Genomic DNA, 18,475 nt, shown 5'->3' on the forward strand with positions numbered 1-18,475 from the left:
AACTTTTAGTTTATCACGATAACATAGTTGATATCAGTTAACTTTTATGTTCTTTTTCGTCGGAACATTAACATTTTTCTAGATATGATGATTTTGTTACAAGTTATATTTGATTGTAATACGCTAATTTATGTGTTGTACCTCTAACGTTTGTTTTAACATGGTAACTTAATAATTTTCTGTTTAACTTACATGTTACCTCTAAATGTTTATATGTTATTATACCATTTAAACATTTAGATATAGCTCTAACTTTATATTTCACACGACAAATGAAATCTTGATGAATCATCAACTTTTCATCTTCAATCTCCAGAAAAACCCAATATATGAACCATTGTCGCCGATATCAAAATCGATCAAAATTCCCAGAAAATTCACACCCAAATTTGCACTTCCACCTATTTTTGCATCATATCCACATCCATATCTTTGGTGTTCATTCTTTTGACATAGATAATCTTCTAAAGTGTTTTTTGTGAAGGATTGTGAAAAAATTAAAGATTTGTGAGGAGAGAGAAAGATGAAAGACAGAAATATGGTATGAAGAAAAAGTTGTGAGAGAAAAATATCAAAAGTAATAATGCCATATTGAAAAGTGTACAGGAACGTAATAGTGCGTTTTCCTATTTTGCAAATTATAAATAGTCATGAGGTTATCTATTACAAATACACAAAAATATAGTAACTTTGAACATATTGTCTTCTGCCATCAACTTTTGGAGGGAGTAGAGATTATGGAAAATTATTGTCTTCTTGGCCCACGCGCGGTAAGTAATCGGAGATGATGGAGTTCAAGTTCTCACAGCACTTACTTTGTCTCCAAGGTGTATAACAGATTATGGCTATAAAATCTTGAATTTCCCAATTACTAATGAAATGATTTATAATGTATAAATTGCATATGTGTGGTCGAATTAGAAGAGAATAATTAGAGAATAAAAAAAAGACGTTGTCCTTTTGGGAAATGGATAAATGGAGCAATTTGATTGTTACAAGTTAAATCTAAAAAGACATTTGATTCAAATTGCGAGTTTGGTTGACATGTGTATTAATTGTAGTACTCCACAGAATCGCATAAATCGCAAAACTTTTACAAAGTAGATTAAGATTTTGATTATTAAATAATGAATGTATTTAATTCATTTCGGCATTTTATTGGCAGGATTTAAAGAAAAATAAAAGTGGGGTCTCTTTTTATGTTTAGTACTAATCATGTTCAGAATGTTCTTTGAGAGACTTCTTATCCTTTGTTCCATCGTGCATAGCTTAAACTTGTAATGATTAGATTCTCCCAATGTCCCTAACTGTCATTAGCTATTAGGCTTTTGAAGCTTTGTTCTAAACATATTTTTCTATGCATTGCAAAAAGTTTCAAACATAGTTTAGTTGAATGAAATTGGTTTTATTTATGTATAAATTGTGAAAAAGCTTGTGTTTGACATGTAACATCGTTCCTTATAAACCTGAAGTGATCCACTGATTTAAAAAGAAACAAGTATTCCATATGGTATATCTTTTATTTCTGGATCTTAATATCCACGTTCTCATCCAAGAATAGAAAATGTTAGTACTGAAACAATTAACAAAACTAACTAAAGTTATAAATAACTGGTTAATGACACGTTACCTGTGAAATACAATCAGAGAGAAAAGGAGGTGCACATTAGAAAGTTAGGAATTTGAAAATTGTACTCACCCTGTTGGATCTGAGCTTTTATTTACCTTAGTTTATTCTCATATCAATTAAGTGGGTGTGATCGTAATGCGACTTTTAAACGAATTTGTAAAGATAATTATTGGGTCCACTTCTCCCCAGCCAGCAAAATGTTGATTTTGACATATAGAGGATAATGTAGAAAAAATGACCAAAACAATGGTATAGATTAATTATTTATTTTAAAATGCTGTTCATTATTTTTGTTAACAATTATTTAGCCTTTTCCCCATTTCTTTGTCAAACTTTATGATAGATAATCTCAATACGTTTTAAGTAAAACCTAGAAGATAGCTTATATTTTGCTAATATGTGTGAGGTAAATTGTTCAATAATTTCTTCCGATATATAGTTTGAGACATTAAAATGATAAATATTTCTCAATGGATTTTCAACCACGATAACTTTGCGAAATATACTGACACTTCAGATATCGTAGAACTAAATGTGTTGTTTTTAGATGCAATAATATCAGAACTACCACACTGAAAATCATTTGGATGAAATAAAATAAAGATGAAATATGTTAAAGTTATAATTTCCAATTTACCACCGGTTGATCATGAATGAATTGATCTATGTTCCTTAGATGCTACTTACATATAGTTTTCTAAGAAAGAGATCTTCGATTAAGTAATATAGTCCAACTAACACACAAGAGGACAAGATGTTGCTTGTGTTGCCTACACGCTTTAGAGAAAATGGAACAAAAGTCTACAACCGATTATTATCGAAATCTTGAAAAGTTAGTATTTTCAAACCAGACGATTCAATGATTTTTTTAAACACCGTAATCTTTTTTTTATAGCCGTATACTATAGAGAGCCAAATTCAAATCTAAGTTATGTAATATGATATGGCCAGTGGTCTTGGAAAAAAAAAGTTGTCTGTACCATTGCTTAATTTAAAATAAGCACTCAAATATTTAAGACTAACAAGTGACAAATAAATTTTTAATGAATAATTAGTGGGTTTTTAGAAAAGAAGAAAGATGAACACAAAAGGGAAACTAAAAGTAGAGGCCAACACTTCGCCACTAATCACTTTGGCTTGGCCAACTCCATCATTAAAAAGTTCAAATCCCTCCACTGATTAAACTTTCTTAACCTCTCCCATCCCAAATCCACTGCATCTAATCATACCTCTTTAAAATTATTTCATATGTTTATAAGACTAATCAAGAACTGGTAGTGATAAATCATCTACCAAATAATCATTTAAAAATCTAGATAACTCAGTATATATATGTTACACCAATAGAAACCATTATATATATACAGTATATATATATATATATATATCTACTCAGTGTATTTGAATCCCGCCGACTATGTATATCTTATGATTTTAACGAAAAAAAGAGAGAGACCACTACGTACATACACTCCAGTAGATATTATTTCATATTGAACTTCAGAAAACATGGAACCTAGTTGAATAAGCAGTTGAGCGGCAGGTGCTTCTAATAAATCTCGCGACGAAAAATTCAAAACAAAGGTATGTTTTGATACAGTATTTTTCTACGGGGAATTTAGTTGAATAAAATTCAAGTAGATAACTTTTATTAGTTAACTATTTATGAGTAATGAGGAAATTCTGAAATATTGGTCATATTAATTTGATGACCTAATTGACGTAATTAAATTTGAAATCATTATAATTTATTTTAAACAGATTAATGCTAATCTTATAAGTGGGGTTAATTAATTCGTTGGGCCAGTAATAGAAGTATAGAACATATATTCAAACCAAATGGCGGGAAACATTTAACTGCTTAGCCTGAAGAAAAAAAGATAATGTGGCTGGTTTTTGAGAATGTTGATATTTTAATTAGTAACCTAATTGATCGAGTTAATAGAAAATTAAAGAATTAATTGATTTAGTAATTTTCTCGTTTAAAAATTTATTCGAGAAGAGGATACAACCAACAAATAAAATGTTGAAGGAAAACTTTAAGGCCAAGGGGGTTTACTTTGTTGAAAAGTAGCCTAAAGTGATTGATTGAGCCCAATTCCATGATGCTCCCTTTGTTTTGTTCTATTTCTCATCTCATCAGCTTCCATTTTGTCTTCTTCTTCTTCTTATTCTTCTTCTTCTTTTATTTATTTTTTGCTTTTGTATAATTTTTCATCGAAGTATCAGCATTCGAAGCTCTTTAATTCAATAGAATAGAAAGTATGTTGGTGATTAAATAAAAAAATCCCAAGTGATTCTTATTAGCTATTTAAGCATACATATATACACCTAAGCACACAATTTTTTTTTTAAAAAAGAAAAAATTTACACTAAAGATCGGAAATTCGGAAGCGAAGAAGATTCATATGATAGTGCCTTGTTGGTTGTCGAAATCATGTGGAAGCGAACAAAAACCTGACAGAGCAAAAAGAGTGGTCGAACGATACTTTCCCATGAAATTTCCATTCATTTCATTTCTTATTTTCTTAGTTTTATTTATAGTTTTTTCCCCCAAAACTAAGACTTTATTTATAAATTTTCTTCTAGGAAACGATAATGCTTAAATTCCTACAATGATGTATGAGTTTTTTTTTCGATGGAGGTCCCACGAATTTAAGATCTATTTGTTACTTATCCAATAGAAAAAGAACCGCAAGAAAAGAAATATAATTCCAAGCTGGATACGAAGTGGAAACATGTCGAACTGTGTTCCTTTTTACCGACCTAAAACCATGTCAAGCCGGGGGTGGTCGGTTATTAACGTCTTGCGACTTAAAAACGTAAAACAGAAAAGTTAATCAAGAAGTTTACGGGATATTGCATGTTGTCATACTGTCATGCACCTAAAATTTATAGGTCGTAATTATTATTTTTCACTATCCATAGTCCATACATCCAAAAATCATCAGCTTTTTTATAATTATAGCATCATCGATGACTGTTTTAATGACATTATTTTCTAATTAACCGCTAAACAAACAAAGATAACCATTCTAATGACAAAATGGTAGACAGAGATTGATGGGTGTCAAAATGATATATACATGGCTATGAATTGGACTATGAGGAATCGACTTTTAAAGTAATGTTGACATTGACTATATCACTTACACATATATTTCTTATACATATATGTCTATAAAGAATGATTCTATCTCAAAAGGAATGACCACACCTTCTGCTTGATCGCTATATGCGAGACCTTGATTGTATCTTGGTTCTGAATTTCGGTATTCCATCTTTTTAATAATTTTAGTTAGTATTTTTTTTTACAAAGAAAAAGTGCATGCTAGTAAGAAAGCCACAACTCGTAATCGAATATTTACCGGCAAAAATAATTAATACGGTAGTAAAGATTTTATCATTCCAACTAGTATAATCGATTTTTCTGTTTTTGTTTAAATAAATAGTACAATCGAGTTTCTAGAAACTAACCTTTAATTTAAGGTATGTGGACGAGATAAAATTATACAAGGTGGAGCCGTTGAATTATGATCGAGAAACAAAAATATGTTTGAACTTTTACAAAAATAAATAAAATGAAATAGTTGTCAAGTAGTTGAAATACATTAATTAGTTGCAAACTTATTACAACTCCAAAAGCAAAATGACTGCCGAGCGAGGGCATCTCCTCACGTGAAGTCGGCCACCACCAACCTATATTCCAATTATTGACATATGTAATTTCCCAAACCAAATAGTTTTTTTTTTTTGTAAAGTATACTTTTTAATCAAGTAACATTAACATTCATGTTCAAACAGATTTTGACTGAGATGGTATTTAAAAACAAACATTCATGTTCAAACAGATTTTTAACATTCATGTTCAAACTATTTAGTACATTCTATAAAAGGTCTAGGATTTATGTCGATTTAGTGTGATCTTATGATCTATTTGTGTTGCGATAAGAATTCCTACTTGTGAGGAGATTAACAAGGCCAAATAACACATGATTTTTGACGTATAGATCATCATTTATTATGTATGTAAGATTAATATAATCACTTGCATGTCATTTTTGGAACTCGATCATTTTAAAACTTACCTAAAATTATATATGAACGCCTCGATCTTTCTGTAGATTTCTCTTCAGTTATTTCACGATGTACGTACACGACACGTCGACACCCTTTGTGTTCGTTTACTTGTACGATGACATAATTTTGCACACTTTCTATGCAAAAGCACCATCTTCTAGTTGATTTGGTGAGGTTGCAATCGTGGACATCTTCTACAAATATAAAGCCGCACGGAAGACTACAAATCCAATATCTTTACCATTTGATCTTTAATTGATAGTCAGAGTCAGACCCAAACAATAAATAGCATGGCACTCGTTACAAAGACACATCGCACATGAATGAATGGCCCCCGAAAAGATACTCGACCTCCAAATCTACAATTAATTTCGGTCGTTCAAATATATCTTCTTTACCATTTACTTCATGAGCAACTTTTCGAAATTTTCAGGATTAATTCTACCTACTAAATCGGGGAAATAGGAAACGTACCTACACGTAAATGTGTTGTTATGTTCCCTTACGTACTAAAATGTTACTTAATATAATACTAAAATTGATCGGGGAATTCATTTATTTATTTATTTATTTATTGAGAATTCTAAATAAAGAATTTTGTTTCTTATTTATGTCCACTTGCCTTTGAGAAAATAAATGTACTTTGACGATTTTTATATTCTGATATATTTAGATTATGTTTTTTTGGATTGTGTTAAGGGATGTAAATGAAAATGTTATATTGCATACAATGCAATTATTTTAAAATAATGATTTAACTCGTAATTATTTAATACTCCCTCCGTTTCACAAAGAGTGTCATTTTAAGGTTTTATTTTTGTTTCACAAAAAGTGTTGTTTTATATTTTCAATGCAAAATTTTAAATAATATTCTAGTTTTAACCCTATTAATTTAATGTATTTACTAGATAAAAACAAATCATTTAATGTATTAATAAGGGACAAAGTTGTATTTTTAATAATTTTCTTAATATGTGTGAAAAATGTCAGAATGATACTTTTTGTAAAACGGAGGGAGTATATATGTACAGTTTTAATGGTTCTAATCTGGTAACATGATGTATGTTGATTTGAATATTTTAGTTTGTGCATCTTCTAGGATTTATACACTAAAAAATCAGCGTAGTTTTATGACATTTTTTATGTAAGCATACGAGTAACTAATCCAACCTACTCGATAATTATAGTCAAACCGATATCTTTGACTTCCTTCACCAACAAATTGTGTAAAAAATTGATTGTCCACTTGAAAAACAAACGATCGATTCTCTTATGATATAATTTTATATAATAATCGTCGTATCATGTTATTGTAAATTGTAATGCATGTCAACACAATTTCTACGAGAACAAATTACTGTTTTTCGCACAGAATACCAGACAACGTTTGATTCTGCTACATGCCATGTTAATTAACCCTTTCTCAAATCTCAACCAAAAAAATATGTCATTTTAAATTAAGAACAAAACTGCCAAAATATGTAAAACAAGTAGCGTCTAATTTAAATTATTGAAATTTTCTTTAATATTTTTTTTAGAGGTCAAAAGTCAGCTGGTCAATATATATGAGGAGTTAGTTAAGAGTTGTTCACACCTGAATTTGTATCCAAATTTGAATTGTTTTCTCTTTGGCCGTAATTGCACATAAGCTACACACTTATACACACCGTAATCATATTAAATAAACAAATCAAATAATGGCCACAATTGTTCAATTATGAATCGTATTTAACACAAAAAAGCAAATATCAGTTGTTCATTAGAAAGTATAAACGTTTAATATACCAAGTGTCGTAAAATTATTCTGTAGGGCGCGATTATATCAACACTACTGAACTCGATATTACATTAAGATTTTTTTTTTTTTTTTTTTTTTGACAACATTAAGATTAGAAGTGATGGAATTCACTATTCGTTACTTTGCTTTCTGCTTTCTTAGCGAGGAGTTTTCCCTCTATTTCTTTATGAGTTTTTTACTACTTACACGATATCAAGGCATGACTCAACTTGCACAACACATAATTTTTTAAATAATCTAAAGATTTGTGATAATTCAAACTTGGTCAAACGTAATCGTACACTAACTATTTGACTAATTACTGAATATATTACATCTCTAATCCTCTCTTATTTAATCATCATTTGCATCTTACTAATTAAATTTACACTACCGTTTGCGGACTCTATACGTGTTGGAAAAAAAAAATATTACTAATATTTTACATATGAAAGCAGAAAGCGTCTAAAAAAGGAAAATTATAAATACATTTCCAATTCCGAACAAACTCAACAGGTACAGATTATAAAATATAAAAAATATATATATATAAAAAAAACAAGAATCGTGGACACATGGTTACATGTGAGATACTTCCTCTCCTAAAGATCCCCTTCCTCTAACTAGAATCTTTTTCCTCTTTCTCTAATCATATCAAAACTCCCTAACCATCTCTCTCTCTTCTCAATTTATATACAGTGGTATATATATAGGTAATATATACAAGCACCCTGTTCTCTTCACTAAATTACAAAACCAGGAAACAAAAAAAAACAGAGTTTGAAAATTTTCATTTCTCTTGTGATCTCTAATGGAGCAAGAACTACCTTCTACTAGTAGACCCAAACCGAAGCTACTAAACCAGCTCAACACGTACGTTGGTTCGAGCCGGGTTGGTAAGCGGTTCAAACTCGCCGAACGGAATTCAACTTTCACAACGGAGCTCCGCGCTGGCACGGCGACTTTCCTCACCATGGCTTATATCCTCGCCGTCAACGCCTCCATCCTCTCTGATTCCGGTGGAACTTGCTCTGTTTCCGATTGTATTCCCCTCTGTTCAAACCCAACGATCTCACCTTCCCAGTGTACCGGACCGGGTCTCCGATTGATCCAACCCGACGTAACCTGTAAATTCGACCCGGTTAATCCCGGTTACGCCGCCTGCGTCGAAGGAATTCGCAAGGATCTAATCGTCGCCACCGTAGCTTCGTCTCTAATCGGCTGTGTAATCATGGGATTGATGGCGAATCTTCCTCTAGCTCTAGCTCCAGGAATGGGAACAAACGCGTATTTCGCTTATACCGTCGTCGGATTTCACGGATCCGGGTCAATCTCTTACCGGACAGCTCTCGCCGCCGTTTTCATCGAGGGATTGATATTTCTCTTCATCTCCGCCTTAGGTTTCAGAGCAAAGCTCGCGAAACTCGTCCCTAAACCGGTCAGAATCAGCTCTTCCGCCGGAATCGGACTCTTCCTCGCCTTCATCGGATTACAGAACAATCAAGGACTCGGTTTAGTCGGTTACAGCCCTTCCACTCTCGTCACTCTCGCCGCTTGTCCAAGCTCCTCGCGAGCTTCGTTAGCTCCCGTTATAGCGTCAGCTAACGGAACCGTCAGTTTAATCGCCGGCGGAGCAGTTTCCGGCGACATCATGTGCCTCCACGGACGAATGGAGAGCCCTACGTTCTGGCTCGGAATCGCCGGATTCGTGATCATAGCTTATTGTTTGATGAAGAACGTGAAAGGAGCGATGATCTACGGGATCGTCTTCGTAACGGCGGTTTCGTGGTTCCGTAACACCGAGGTAACGGCGTTCCCGAACACACCCGCCGGTGACGCGGCGCACGAGTATTTCAAAAAGGTCGTCGATGTACACGTCATCAAGCACACCGCCGGAGCTTTGAGCTTCTCCGGGATAAACAAGGGACATTTCTGGGAAGCTCTGGTGACATTTCTCTACGTAGATATTCTGGATACGACGGGGACGCTTTACTCAATGGCTAGATTCGCCGGATTCGTAGACGAGAAAGGAGATTTCCCAGGACAATATTTCGCGTTTATGTCCGACGCGTCTGCGATCGTGATCGGATCCTTGCTTGGAACATCTCCGGTGACGGTGTTCATCGAATCGTCGACGGGGATACGGGAAGGAGGGAGAACGGGGCTGACGGCGATTACGGTGGCGGTTTATTTCTTTCTGGCGATGTTCTTCACGCCGTTGCTAGCTTCGATCCCGGCGTGGGCGGTTGGTCCGCCGTTGATACTTGTGGGAGTGATGATGATGAAATCGGTGACGGAGATCGATTGGGGAGATATGAGGGAGGCGATTCCGGCATTTATGACAATGATTCTGATGCCGTTGACGTACTCCGTCGCGTACGGGTTGATCGGAGGGATTGGGACATATATCGTGCTGCATCTATGGGATTGGGGAGAAGAAGGAATGGTGAAATTAGGGTTCTTGAAAAGGAAAGTTGAGGAAGATGATAATAATGGAGTTGTGAAAGTTAGCGAGACTCCTACTGTTTAGAATTTTTTGCTTCTTCTATTTCACATTTTTGTTACTAATTGATTGTTAGATTTTTTTTTTTCTTTCTAGGACAAAAAGGACGAGTGAGTCGATTATTGATTTATTTTCTCTTGTAGATTTTGTAGAAGAAAATTGTAAAAATGAGGGGACAAATAAAGAATTATTGTAACATCCTCGATCTCGATAAGACTAATCATGTTCAGAAACAAAATCATTTATTAACGTATTCAAATTGCAAACAAAAAAATAATCCTTTGATAATTCCTTTCGGAGCCAAACTGGAGTTCCTCGGGCAGTGTACGACTGATAACAAGTATATAATCACAACTCAAATCTAACAAGAACTTTATTAAGAAGAAGGAAGAAACCTTGGTCAATGGCAGGTTCAATACAGAAAAAAGAGAAGAAAAAACCAAAAAAGAAGAAGAAAAAACCAAAGGAGGAAGAATCCAAAGAGAGTGGACTGGAGAATAGAGAAGAAAAGGACATAATACTGATAATCTGAGCCAAAAAATGAGGTAACGTAAGCCTAGGGACTCAATATTTATTTGATAGAACAAAAATGACTTTGTGTATGATGATGATAAACCGGTTACGATCCTTGATCTAGCTCTCGGTTTGCTCTCTCAACCGCCTAATGGTACTCCTTACCGTCACAGCACTAGCCGTGCTGTCCAAAAAAAAAAAAAAAAACCAAATCAGAATTACTGAAACAGAGAAGAGTGAAAGAAAACCAAAATTCGTTTTAAATTGTCTCTCTTACTTCATAGTGTAAGCACCGCCTGCTTTAACTTTCCCGCAATCTTTGCAACCCCAAATGCCAACAGCTTTCCTCTTAACGGCGTACTGCATCATTCATCAGCTATCAACATAACCAAAAGTCTTTTTCCCAAAAAGAAGAAAAAAACAGCAAAGTAAAACCTATGTTTGTGTATTGGATTCAGTGATAATAAGAGAGTACCTTTCCACAGAACTCGCAGAAGTACTTGCTGTGCTGACTCACTTCCATCTTCTTGATCTGCTTCCTAAGACTGGCACCATATCGTGTACCTTTGCAAATAAAAAAACACAGATTCACATTGAGTATTTAATCATTCTATTAGAGACATTTTTCGATCTCTGTTCATGATCTTTCAAACTTGTTCTTTCTAACCAAGCAAACACACACGGTTTATGGTTTTTCAATCTATGAATCACATTCAAGAGAATGTGCAAACTTCAAAAACAAATTCTATAACTAAGGTTCAATATTACATAGGGTTTCTGGGTACTCACCATATTTGCCGACAATTCCAGCCTTTTTCGTTCTCTTGGTCTGAAACGCAAAGCGACATATAAAGTTGAATGAATAATACTATTTAAAAACGAAACCAGATTACGGGAAGAACAAAAAAACAGGTGATGGATCAATCTCCTTAAAATCTAGTAATACAAGATGGACTCACCATTTTCACCGGCTTTGGGAAGAAAGCAGGCGATTGGCAGCTTCGGCGATGAAGAAAGACTTTAAAGGGTTTGCTTGTTTGTTAATAAGCAGCACAGGCAATTAAATTAGGTTTTAATTTAATGGGTTAAAATCTAATATTGAAAGCCCATCAACGAAAAGCCCAAAACCATCAACCCAATAGTAACAAAATGTCATTTCTCGCTCGTGCGAAAAGACTGTGTGTGACCATTATTGTAAAACGTTTACTCTGCAGATTCCAATGTTGCATCAGGTGAAGAACAGAGAGAAGACCCAGTGATAGAGATAGAGAGAAACGATGAGTGTCATTGGAAGCAAGAGCTGCCTTTTCTCCGTGACGAGTTACTCCCGAGAAAATGAGAAATCTTCTTGGCTCAATTCGATTAATAAATCATCGATTGATGCAAGATTTCCGAGAAATCTGGGCAGAGCAGCCGCTGTTTCCTGCAAAATCTCAGGGAGTGGAGTTGGAGAGAATCCAGGAACGAATGGAGTTTCTCTCAGCTCCAAGAACAAGATGGAGGATTACAATACAGCTATGAAGAGACTGATGAGGAGCCCGTATGAGTATCATCACGATCTGGGTACATCTTCATCAATTTTTCCCCAAAATTCACTGATTTTCAGATACGATTTAATAGTTTCTTTTTTTTCTCAGTACTTAAAAAGTGTTCATTTTTCTCTGTGATTAGGTTTGGTAGTGTATGTAATAGCACCTTAAGTAGATTGGGACTGAGGGATTTTCTCAAGTAAGCTGAGTGTAGTTCGTTGTTTGAGTTACAAGAATTTGGGAGGTTATGGTTTCTTGACCTTAAGGATTTGGTGTAGTTTCTTAGAAGCTAATAAGATGCTGGAGAGTGAATTTTTGGGCACCAAATTAAGGAGTTTCCTTGGTTCTAAAGGTTAAAACATAAAATGAAGCTTCATTGGATTGAAACAGTAAGAGCTTACTCCCCAGTTTTAATGTCTGATATTAGTGTGATGTAGATAAGTGATTCCGCTATCTAGAATTAGATTATGACAATTCTAACCTTTGATTGTTATCGAAAGTATCTTTCATGTGATGCCAAGGTTCTATCTAGAATTGATGTGAGAATGTTTTTTTTAAGATTTTTGGTCTTTGACCTGTTTTCAGGCATGAACTATACATTGATAAGAGACGAACTGATAGTTGGATCACAGCCGCAGAAACCTGAAGATATAGAGCACTTGAAACAGGAAGAGAATGTTGCCTACATACTTAACCTGCAACAAGACAAGGACATTGAGTATTGGGGAATCGATCTCGACTCTATTGTCAATAGATGTAAAGACCTTGGAATCCGTCACATGAGAAGGCCCGTAAGGAACATTTCTTGCTTTCATTATGTAAATCCGACATATATATATATATATATATTTTTTGATCAATTGGGTTTTCTTGTTTACAATTCTATTAGGCAAAAGACTTTGATCCACTGTCGTTAAGAAGCCAGCTTCCAAAAGCTGTTTCTTCTTTGGAATGGGCGGTTTCGGAAGGTAAAGGACGAGTCTATGTGCATTGCACAGCCGGATTAGGAAGAGCTCCTGCGGTTTCCATTGCTTATATGTATTGGTTCTGCGACATGAACGTAAGTCAAAAAGTCTCACATCAGTTTCACTCCAAGAAAGTTTTCAAACGTTTTGCGATCTGATTCTGCTTTTCGAAACAGCTGAACACGGCTTATGACACATTGGTATCAAAGCGTCAATGTGGTCCTAACAAAGGAGCTATCCGCGGAGCGACATATGATCTGGCGAAGAACGATCCGTGGAAAGAGCCCTTTGAGAGTCTCCCTGAGAACGCATTCGAGGACATTGCAGATTGGGAAAGGAAATTGATTCAAGAACGTGTTCGGGCCATCCGTGGAACCTGAAATTCAGTAGATCATATGAATCGTTTCAAATAATTATCAGATCTTTTGTATATCGGAATAAGCTACTAATGTTTACAAAGTCTCTTATGTGTGTTAATCTGCATTGTTGTCTTCTTCTCAATGTCTACAATACATGAGGTATTGCTCAAGACTTGCTGAAAATGATCTTAGCTCTCCCAAATATCACACTTTACTTTGGATTGGATAAAGATGAAGGGTGTGATTGGATAAAAACTGTGGCTGTTAAATTATGACTGTAATTTTAGATAAAAAATAAAAGCCACATTTTGAAGTTTTTAAAAGAATCTGTCGATATACAAAGAAAAAAAGGAGAGAAAAAGCTGTGAGATTTTTTAGGATGGAAATTATGATTTTTAAAACTTTAAAATCATTAAAGTCTGATTGGTTTAAAATCTGGCTTTAAAAACTTTATTTTTGTTTCAAAGTTCTAAAAACCTTTAAAATTAATTTGCCAATCAAACCCGAAGTATATATATATATATATATACCTAGATGATGTATTTTAATTTAAGCAAAACATTTGGTAAAGTGATGGCACAACGTAACTCAACAGTACTCAACACTTGACTTTGATCTTTGTCAGAACTGGTGATCGGATCTTGGGAGATTGTGCATAAAAGAGACATAATAGGTCATGTAAATGAATAGTTGTTCCATTTCTGACTTAGAAATTAGTATGTGGTTTCTATATTCTTAGCCTATGGACCTATATGGTCTATGTGATCTATCAATACTATAAACTCTGCTTTTTCTATACCTTTACCAACAAGAAAATGCATCTGCTTTCTACGCTAAAAAAAAAACATACTATTTTTAAGTATATTCTTGAGTAACCATAAAGTCATAAAGTTGCACCGCGATATCCAAAAAAAATGTCATTGGTGTTATCCACAACTAAAGTTGAAATTTGGCTCAGGTGAGGTCATGAAGGAGACAAAATTTATATGTTCACACTCACGTTAATAAAAGTGTAAGTGCATGTGTGTGAGTGTGTGTGAGACGGTGAGAGTGTGAGCGAGCGTGTAGGAGAGACTTGGTGAACAAGAAGAATGACGCGGTCAAAACTGACGGTGCTTCGGCCTTTATTGGTAGCAGTTGGAAATTCCATTAATGAAATAAAGCGCAAGTTTTATTAGAGTATCTTCTTTTTGATTTTCATTTAACAACTATGTGCAAAATATTACTTTTGAAGAAAATTTTGCTCAGTTTTCTCTTTATTATTACTCCCTCTATTCAGAATTATTTGTTATTTAAGGTTTTTGCACACAATTTAAGGATTCATTTAATTTTAATTTTTCCTATACTAAAAATATTATTTATAATCCATTTAAATATCATTCAGCCAATAAGAAGACAATCTGCAGAATATAAAATGTCAAAAACTATAAAAATTCATTAAATTTTGCATTGAAAAGTGAAAACATCAAATAATTCTGAACAAAAAAACCTTCTAAAACATCACATAATTCTGAACAGAGGGAGTATTGTTTTTAGTAATGTGAAAATGGTTGCCCCATACGACAAAATGTCTATACGGTCCTACAAAAGTGTATTATAGTCTTGTTAATATTATAATCGATGGTGAAACTCGTGAATGTTATTCAAAATTTCCATTCAAAAACATGCACTAATAAAATATTAGTAACATAACACATTTTATAAAAACTGATGAGCTTCATGTATTGTATGTTTTTTTCAGCTATCATACGTTTATAATAATTTAATAAAAGGGTAAAAGGAGAACTTAAATAAACAATAAATAAATAAAAAATTGATATTTTAGTTGGACCGTAGTCTCGAAAGGACCGATTCTAATTTCGAGTCCGACACTTGCCGCGTAAGTTTTCCAACTCCCATTGACTTTCTCTGCTCACACACTCACTGCGTATATATATATCAATGTATAAACTACTCTCTTTGATCTTTCAAACCAAGTACAAGACCAATTACAAAAGAAAAAAAAAAGAAGATTTTTTTTAAAAGATGGCGAAAAGCAGATCTTTGCTAGTCCTGATTCTCCTTTTCATCTCCGTCTCTCTATCGACGGCTAGGAACTTACCAGGAGAGTTTCTTCCGGTAATCAATAACGTCATCTTCTCCGGAGAGCTCTCTCCTGATTCGAGATCGGTGGTTGGTTGCGGAGGCGAGGCGCCGGAGAGAAAGACGGAATATTCTTATATTCCTGAAGTCGTCACCGGAAAATTCGGCTCATTGGTGTTGAATGCTCTACCGAAAGGGAGACTTCCGGCATCTGGGCCCAGCAAGAAAACTCATGACGTCAATACTTAGAAGAACTGTTCGTGTTCTTTGTCTGATCTTGCTGATTTTTCTGTCCGAATTCTATTTTTTTTTTTTTTTTTTTAAGTAGAGATTCTTTGATTATACTCCCTTTTGGATAGAAGACCTTGTACATGTTAATTAAAATTACAGAAATTAGAGTATAATTTTAGAAAATTTAGATTCTGTTTGGTCTTTTTGAATTGAAATGATCAATGATGTCAGATTCTAATCATGTATGGAATGATGAGTTATTAATCAGCTTTCTATTTCATTTGATTAATTAATTCATTTAAATTTGTATTAGTCTAAAGGTCGTTAAAGGCTTGAATTGCAATTGTCTTAGTTTATGGGAATCTGTGGGGTGGTTCCAAGAAAGAGCAAAGAAATTTGGAAAAGCCAAGTCTTTAAACTCAAATGGGGCCAAGGTGTAAAGAATCAGATGTAAATGACTTCACGCGTATTTTATGATACTTGACTATGATCCATTTTCCACAATGCAGACATAAGATATAGTATTCTTATAAATTTCAATATTTTATGCATTTTTACATTTCTACACACAAGTTTCCCAAGTATACGTGTATGCATTATTTTTCAACAATTCCAAATCTCGCTGTGATTGTATTATTGGTTTCAAATAGGGGGCTGAAAAAAAGGTAAAAATGTTACATTTAAGCCCTTGAGAATCATATAACACCGGTAACCATAAAATTTTATTTAAGCCCTTCGACGTTTATGGGGAGAATAGATCAGGCCAGAATTTTTTTTTTTGTTTCTTTATGAAAACGAACAAAACGCTTCTTATGAACAACAAACGTTTTATTCTTGCAAATTCTCTTATAAAACGACGTATTATTGCATCCACACAGCTCAGTCGAGCTAATTGAAAGACAAAAGAGACATAATAAGTTTGTTTCGGACAACTTTAAAAACAAAAGCCGAGCTGGAACTGGTTCCTCTCTTTATCTTATCTTTTGACGATTCACTTGCATTCCTTCTCATAAACCTCGCTTGCATACTTCCAGTTGATCACTTTCCACACGTTCTTAAGATAATCCGGCCTCACATTCTTGTACTGTAAGAGAAACATTAATGATTAAAGAGTAATTGAAGCTTAACTTATGAGTTTAAGGGATCACAACAAGTATTATTACCTGCAAGTAATAGGCGTGCTCCCAAACATCTATACCCACCAGAGGAACCAAACTTGCTCCTTTTGTCACCAGTGGATCCTGTGACCCACAGCAAACTCTTTTTCTTAGAATTCCATTTAAATCACATACCTTTATGAATATCAAGAATGCTGGTAAAGCTAAAATCTTTGAACAAATCCGTATCATGGATAAGTACCTGATTGGCAGTTGTGTCAACCACAAGCTTCTTAAGCTCTTTGTCTAAACCAAGCCACTGGATCAATCAAGAGAAAACAGGCAAATCAATGACTATGATTATAAGTAAAGCACCAAAGACAACAATGTGACCCGATGACATTGAAAGGTGAAACTAGACTACTAACCACCCATCCTGAGCCTTGCAAAGCAGCACCTTCAGCGTTCATTTTTTTCACCAAACCTTCGAGGGAGCCAAAGTGAGTGTCAATTGCTCCGCCAAGAGCTCCCTTTGGTGGCTCTCCACCACCTTGCTGTTACATGTTTAAACAAATCATTAAGCACAGAACAAAGCAATGGAAGAAATAGACAAAAACTTGAAACACAAGCTCACATTGACAGGAGCAAGGTTCTTCCAGAAAATCGAGTGGTTCACATGACCTGCACATTAGAAATAGACACAATGAATTACATTCTCTAGCACAAAAACCTCAATCCATTTCCCATAGTTTATAGAAGGAACATTAAAGAAAAAGAAGAAGAAGATACAACCACAACTCTAGTTCAGTTTTTTTTTTTCTTGAATTTCTTCAATCAAGCTGATTCTGAGCTCAAAACTAAGTAATTCTAAACTGACTCTGAGAGAGGTTTTATCTGACAATCATATAATACTCAGCACAATTTATCACTCTACTAATTAAGCTACTTTAATCGCTAAACTCTTTTAGCTCAATTCGACTGATCACAAAGGCCGAAGCTTTAAAATTGACTTAGATTGCACCCAGAAATAACTCCAAGTAAGCACAATCTAACACAAACCACCGATTAAACACAGTCAGGATCGAGATCGAAAAATAAAGAAAATCGATTCAATTAGAAATGAAAAAAAAAAGTCAAGACACCTCCGCCGTTGAACTTGATGGCGCTCTGCAACTTGACGACAGTGGAAGCGTCTCCCTTGTTCACGGCCTGATCCAGCTGCTCGAGGGCATTGTTGTAATTAGTAACATACGTCTGGTGGTGCTTCTGGTGATGAAGCTGCATAATCTCGCCGCTAATCGCCGGCTCCAGAGCGCTATAATCATAGGGAAGATCAGGAAGCGTAAAGGTCTGAATTCCACGGAATCCCAGGAGCCTCGAAGATGTCTCCTTCAATCCGGCTAGGGTTTTTCTAGTCGCTACAGAACGAATCGCCATTGTTTGATTAGATGAGAGATGCACTGCGAGAGATTCTTTCTTTCTCCTTCGTGGTTACTGGTTAGTGGTCGCCTAAAATGACAAATGTGTTTTAAGTTTAGAGGAATGATAATATCACTGCCTGTCACATTTGGCTAAAGTAACAGTTATGACACGTAGGTGCTGTAGAGATATGGGCCGGAATATTATTGGGTTAGTGAGCCCAATCTCTTGATGCAATGGTAATTGTTTTTTTTGGTCTGATGGAGTTATTCTTTTTAAAATTTAATTCT

The 18,475-nt window shown here is 34.6% G+C and overlaps 5 protein-coding genes across 5 annotated transcripts; 3 read left to right on the plus strand and 2 right to left on the minus strand.

The window, feature by feature from the left end:
* Positions 1-8,042: 8,042 nt before the first annotated feature.
* Positions 8,043-10,188, plus strand: LOC18023402 (adenine/guanine permease AZG1). Its single transcript, XM_006407422.2, has one exon. The coding sequence runs from the start codon at positions 8,299-8,301 to the stop codon at positions 10,015-10,017; it is 1,719 nt and encodes a 572-aa protein (XP_006407485.1). The 5' UTR covers positions 8,043-8,298; the 3' UTR covers positions 10,018-10,188.
* Positions 10,189-10,215: 27 nt separating this feature from the next.
* LOC18023403 (60S ribosomal protein L37a-1) lies at positions 10,216-11,561 on the minus strand. Its single transcript, XM_006407423.2, has 5 exons — positions 11,463-11,561; positions 11,293-11,332; positions 10,979-11,067; positions 10,781-10,863; positions 10,216-10,687 (listed from the first exon to the last, which is right to left on the minus strand). The coding sequence occupies exons 1-5, from the start codon at positions 11,463-11,465 to the stop codon at positions 10,624-10,626; spliced, it is 279 nt and encodes a 92-aa protein (XP_006407486.1). The 5' UTR covers positions 11,466-11,561; the 3' UTR covers positions 10,216-10,623.
* A 126-nt stretch (positions 11,562-11,687) lies between these two features.
* On the plus strand, positions 11,688-13,555 carry LOC18023404 (phosphoglucan phosphatase LSF2, chloroplastic). Its single transcript, XM_006407424.2, has 4 exons — positions 11,688-12,066; positions 12,618-12,823; positions 12,922-13,092; positions 13,174-13,555. Exons 1-4 carry the CDS (start codon positions 11,781-11,783, stop codon positions 13,375-13,377), a joined length of 867 nt encoding a protein of 288 aa, XP_006407487.1. The 5' UTR covers positions 11,688-11,780; the 3' UTR covers positions 13,378-13,555.
* Positions 13,556-15,323: 1,768 nt separating this feature from the next.
* On the plus strand, positions 15,324-15,941 carry LOC18023405. Its single transcript, XM_006407425.2, has one exon. It carries the CDS (start codon positions 15,382-15,384, stop codon positions 15,685-15,687), a length of 306 nt encoding a protein of 101 aa, XP_006407488.1. The 5' UTR covers positions 15,324-15,381; the 3' UTR covers positions 15,688-15,941.
* Positions 15,942-16,476: 535 nt separating this feature from the next.
* LOC18023406 (superoxide dismutase [Mn] 1, mitochondrial) lies at positions 16,477-18,302 on the minus strand. Its single transcript, XM_006407426.2, has 6 exons — positions 17,909-18,302; positions 17,401-17,447; positions 17,195-17,320; positions 17,029-17,085; positions 16,833-16,910; positions 16,477-16,753 (listed from the first exon to the last, which is right to left on the minus strand). Exons 1-6 carry the CDS (start codon positions 18,201-18,203, stop codon positions 16,661-16,663), a joined length of 696 nt encoding a protein of 231 aa, XP_006407489.1. The 5' UTR covers positions 18,204-18,302; the 3' UTR covers positions 16,477-16,660.
* Positions 18,303-18,475: the final 173 nt, after the last annotated feature.

The sequence above is a fragment of the Eutrema salsugineum genome, unplaced genomic scaffold (genome assembly GCF_000478725.1).
Source record: "Eutrema salsugineum unplaced genomic scaffold, Eutsalg1_0 scaffold_13, whole genome shotgun sequence".
NCBI classification, from domain to species: domain Eukaryota; kingdom Viridiplantae; phylum Streptophyta; class Magnoliopsida; order Brassicales; family Brassicaceae; genus Eutrema; species Eutrema salsugineum.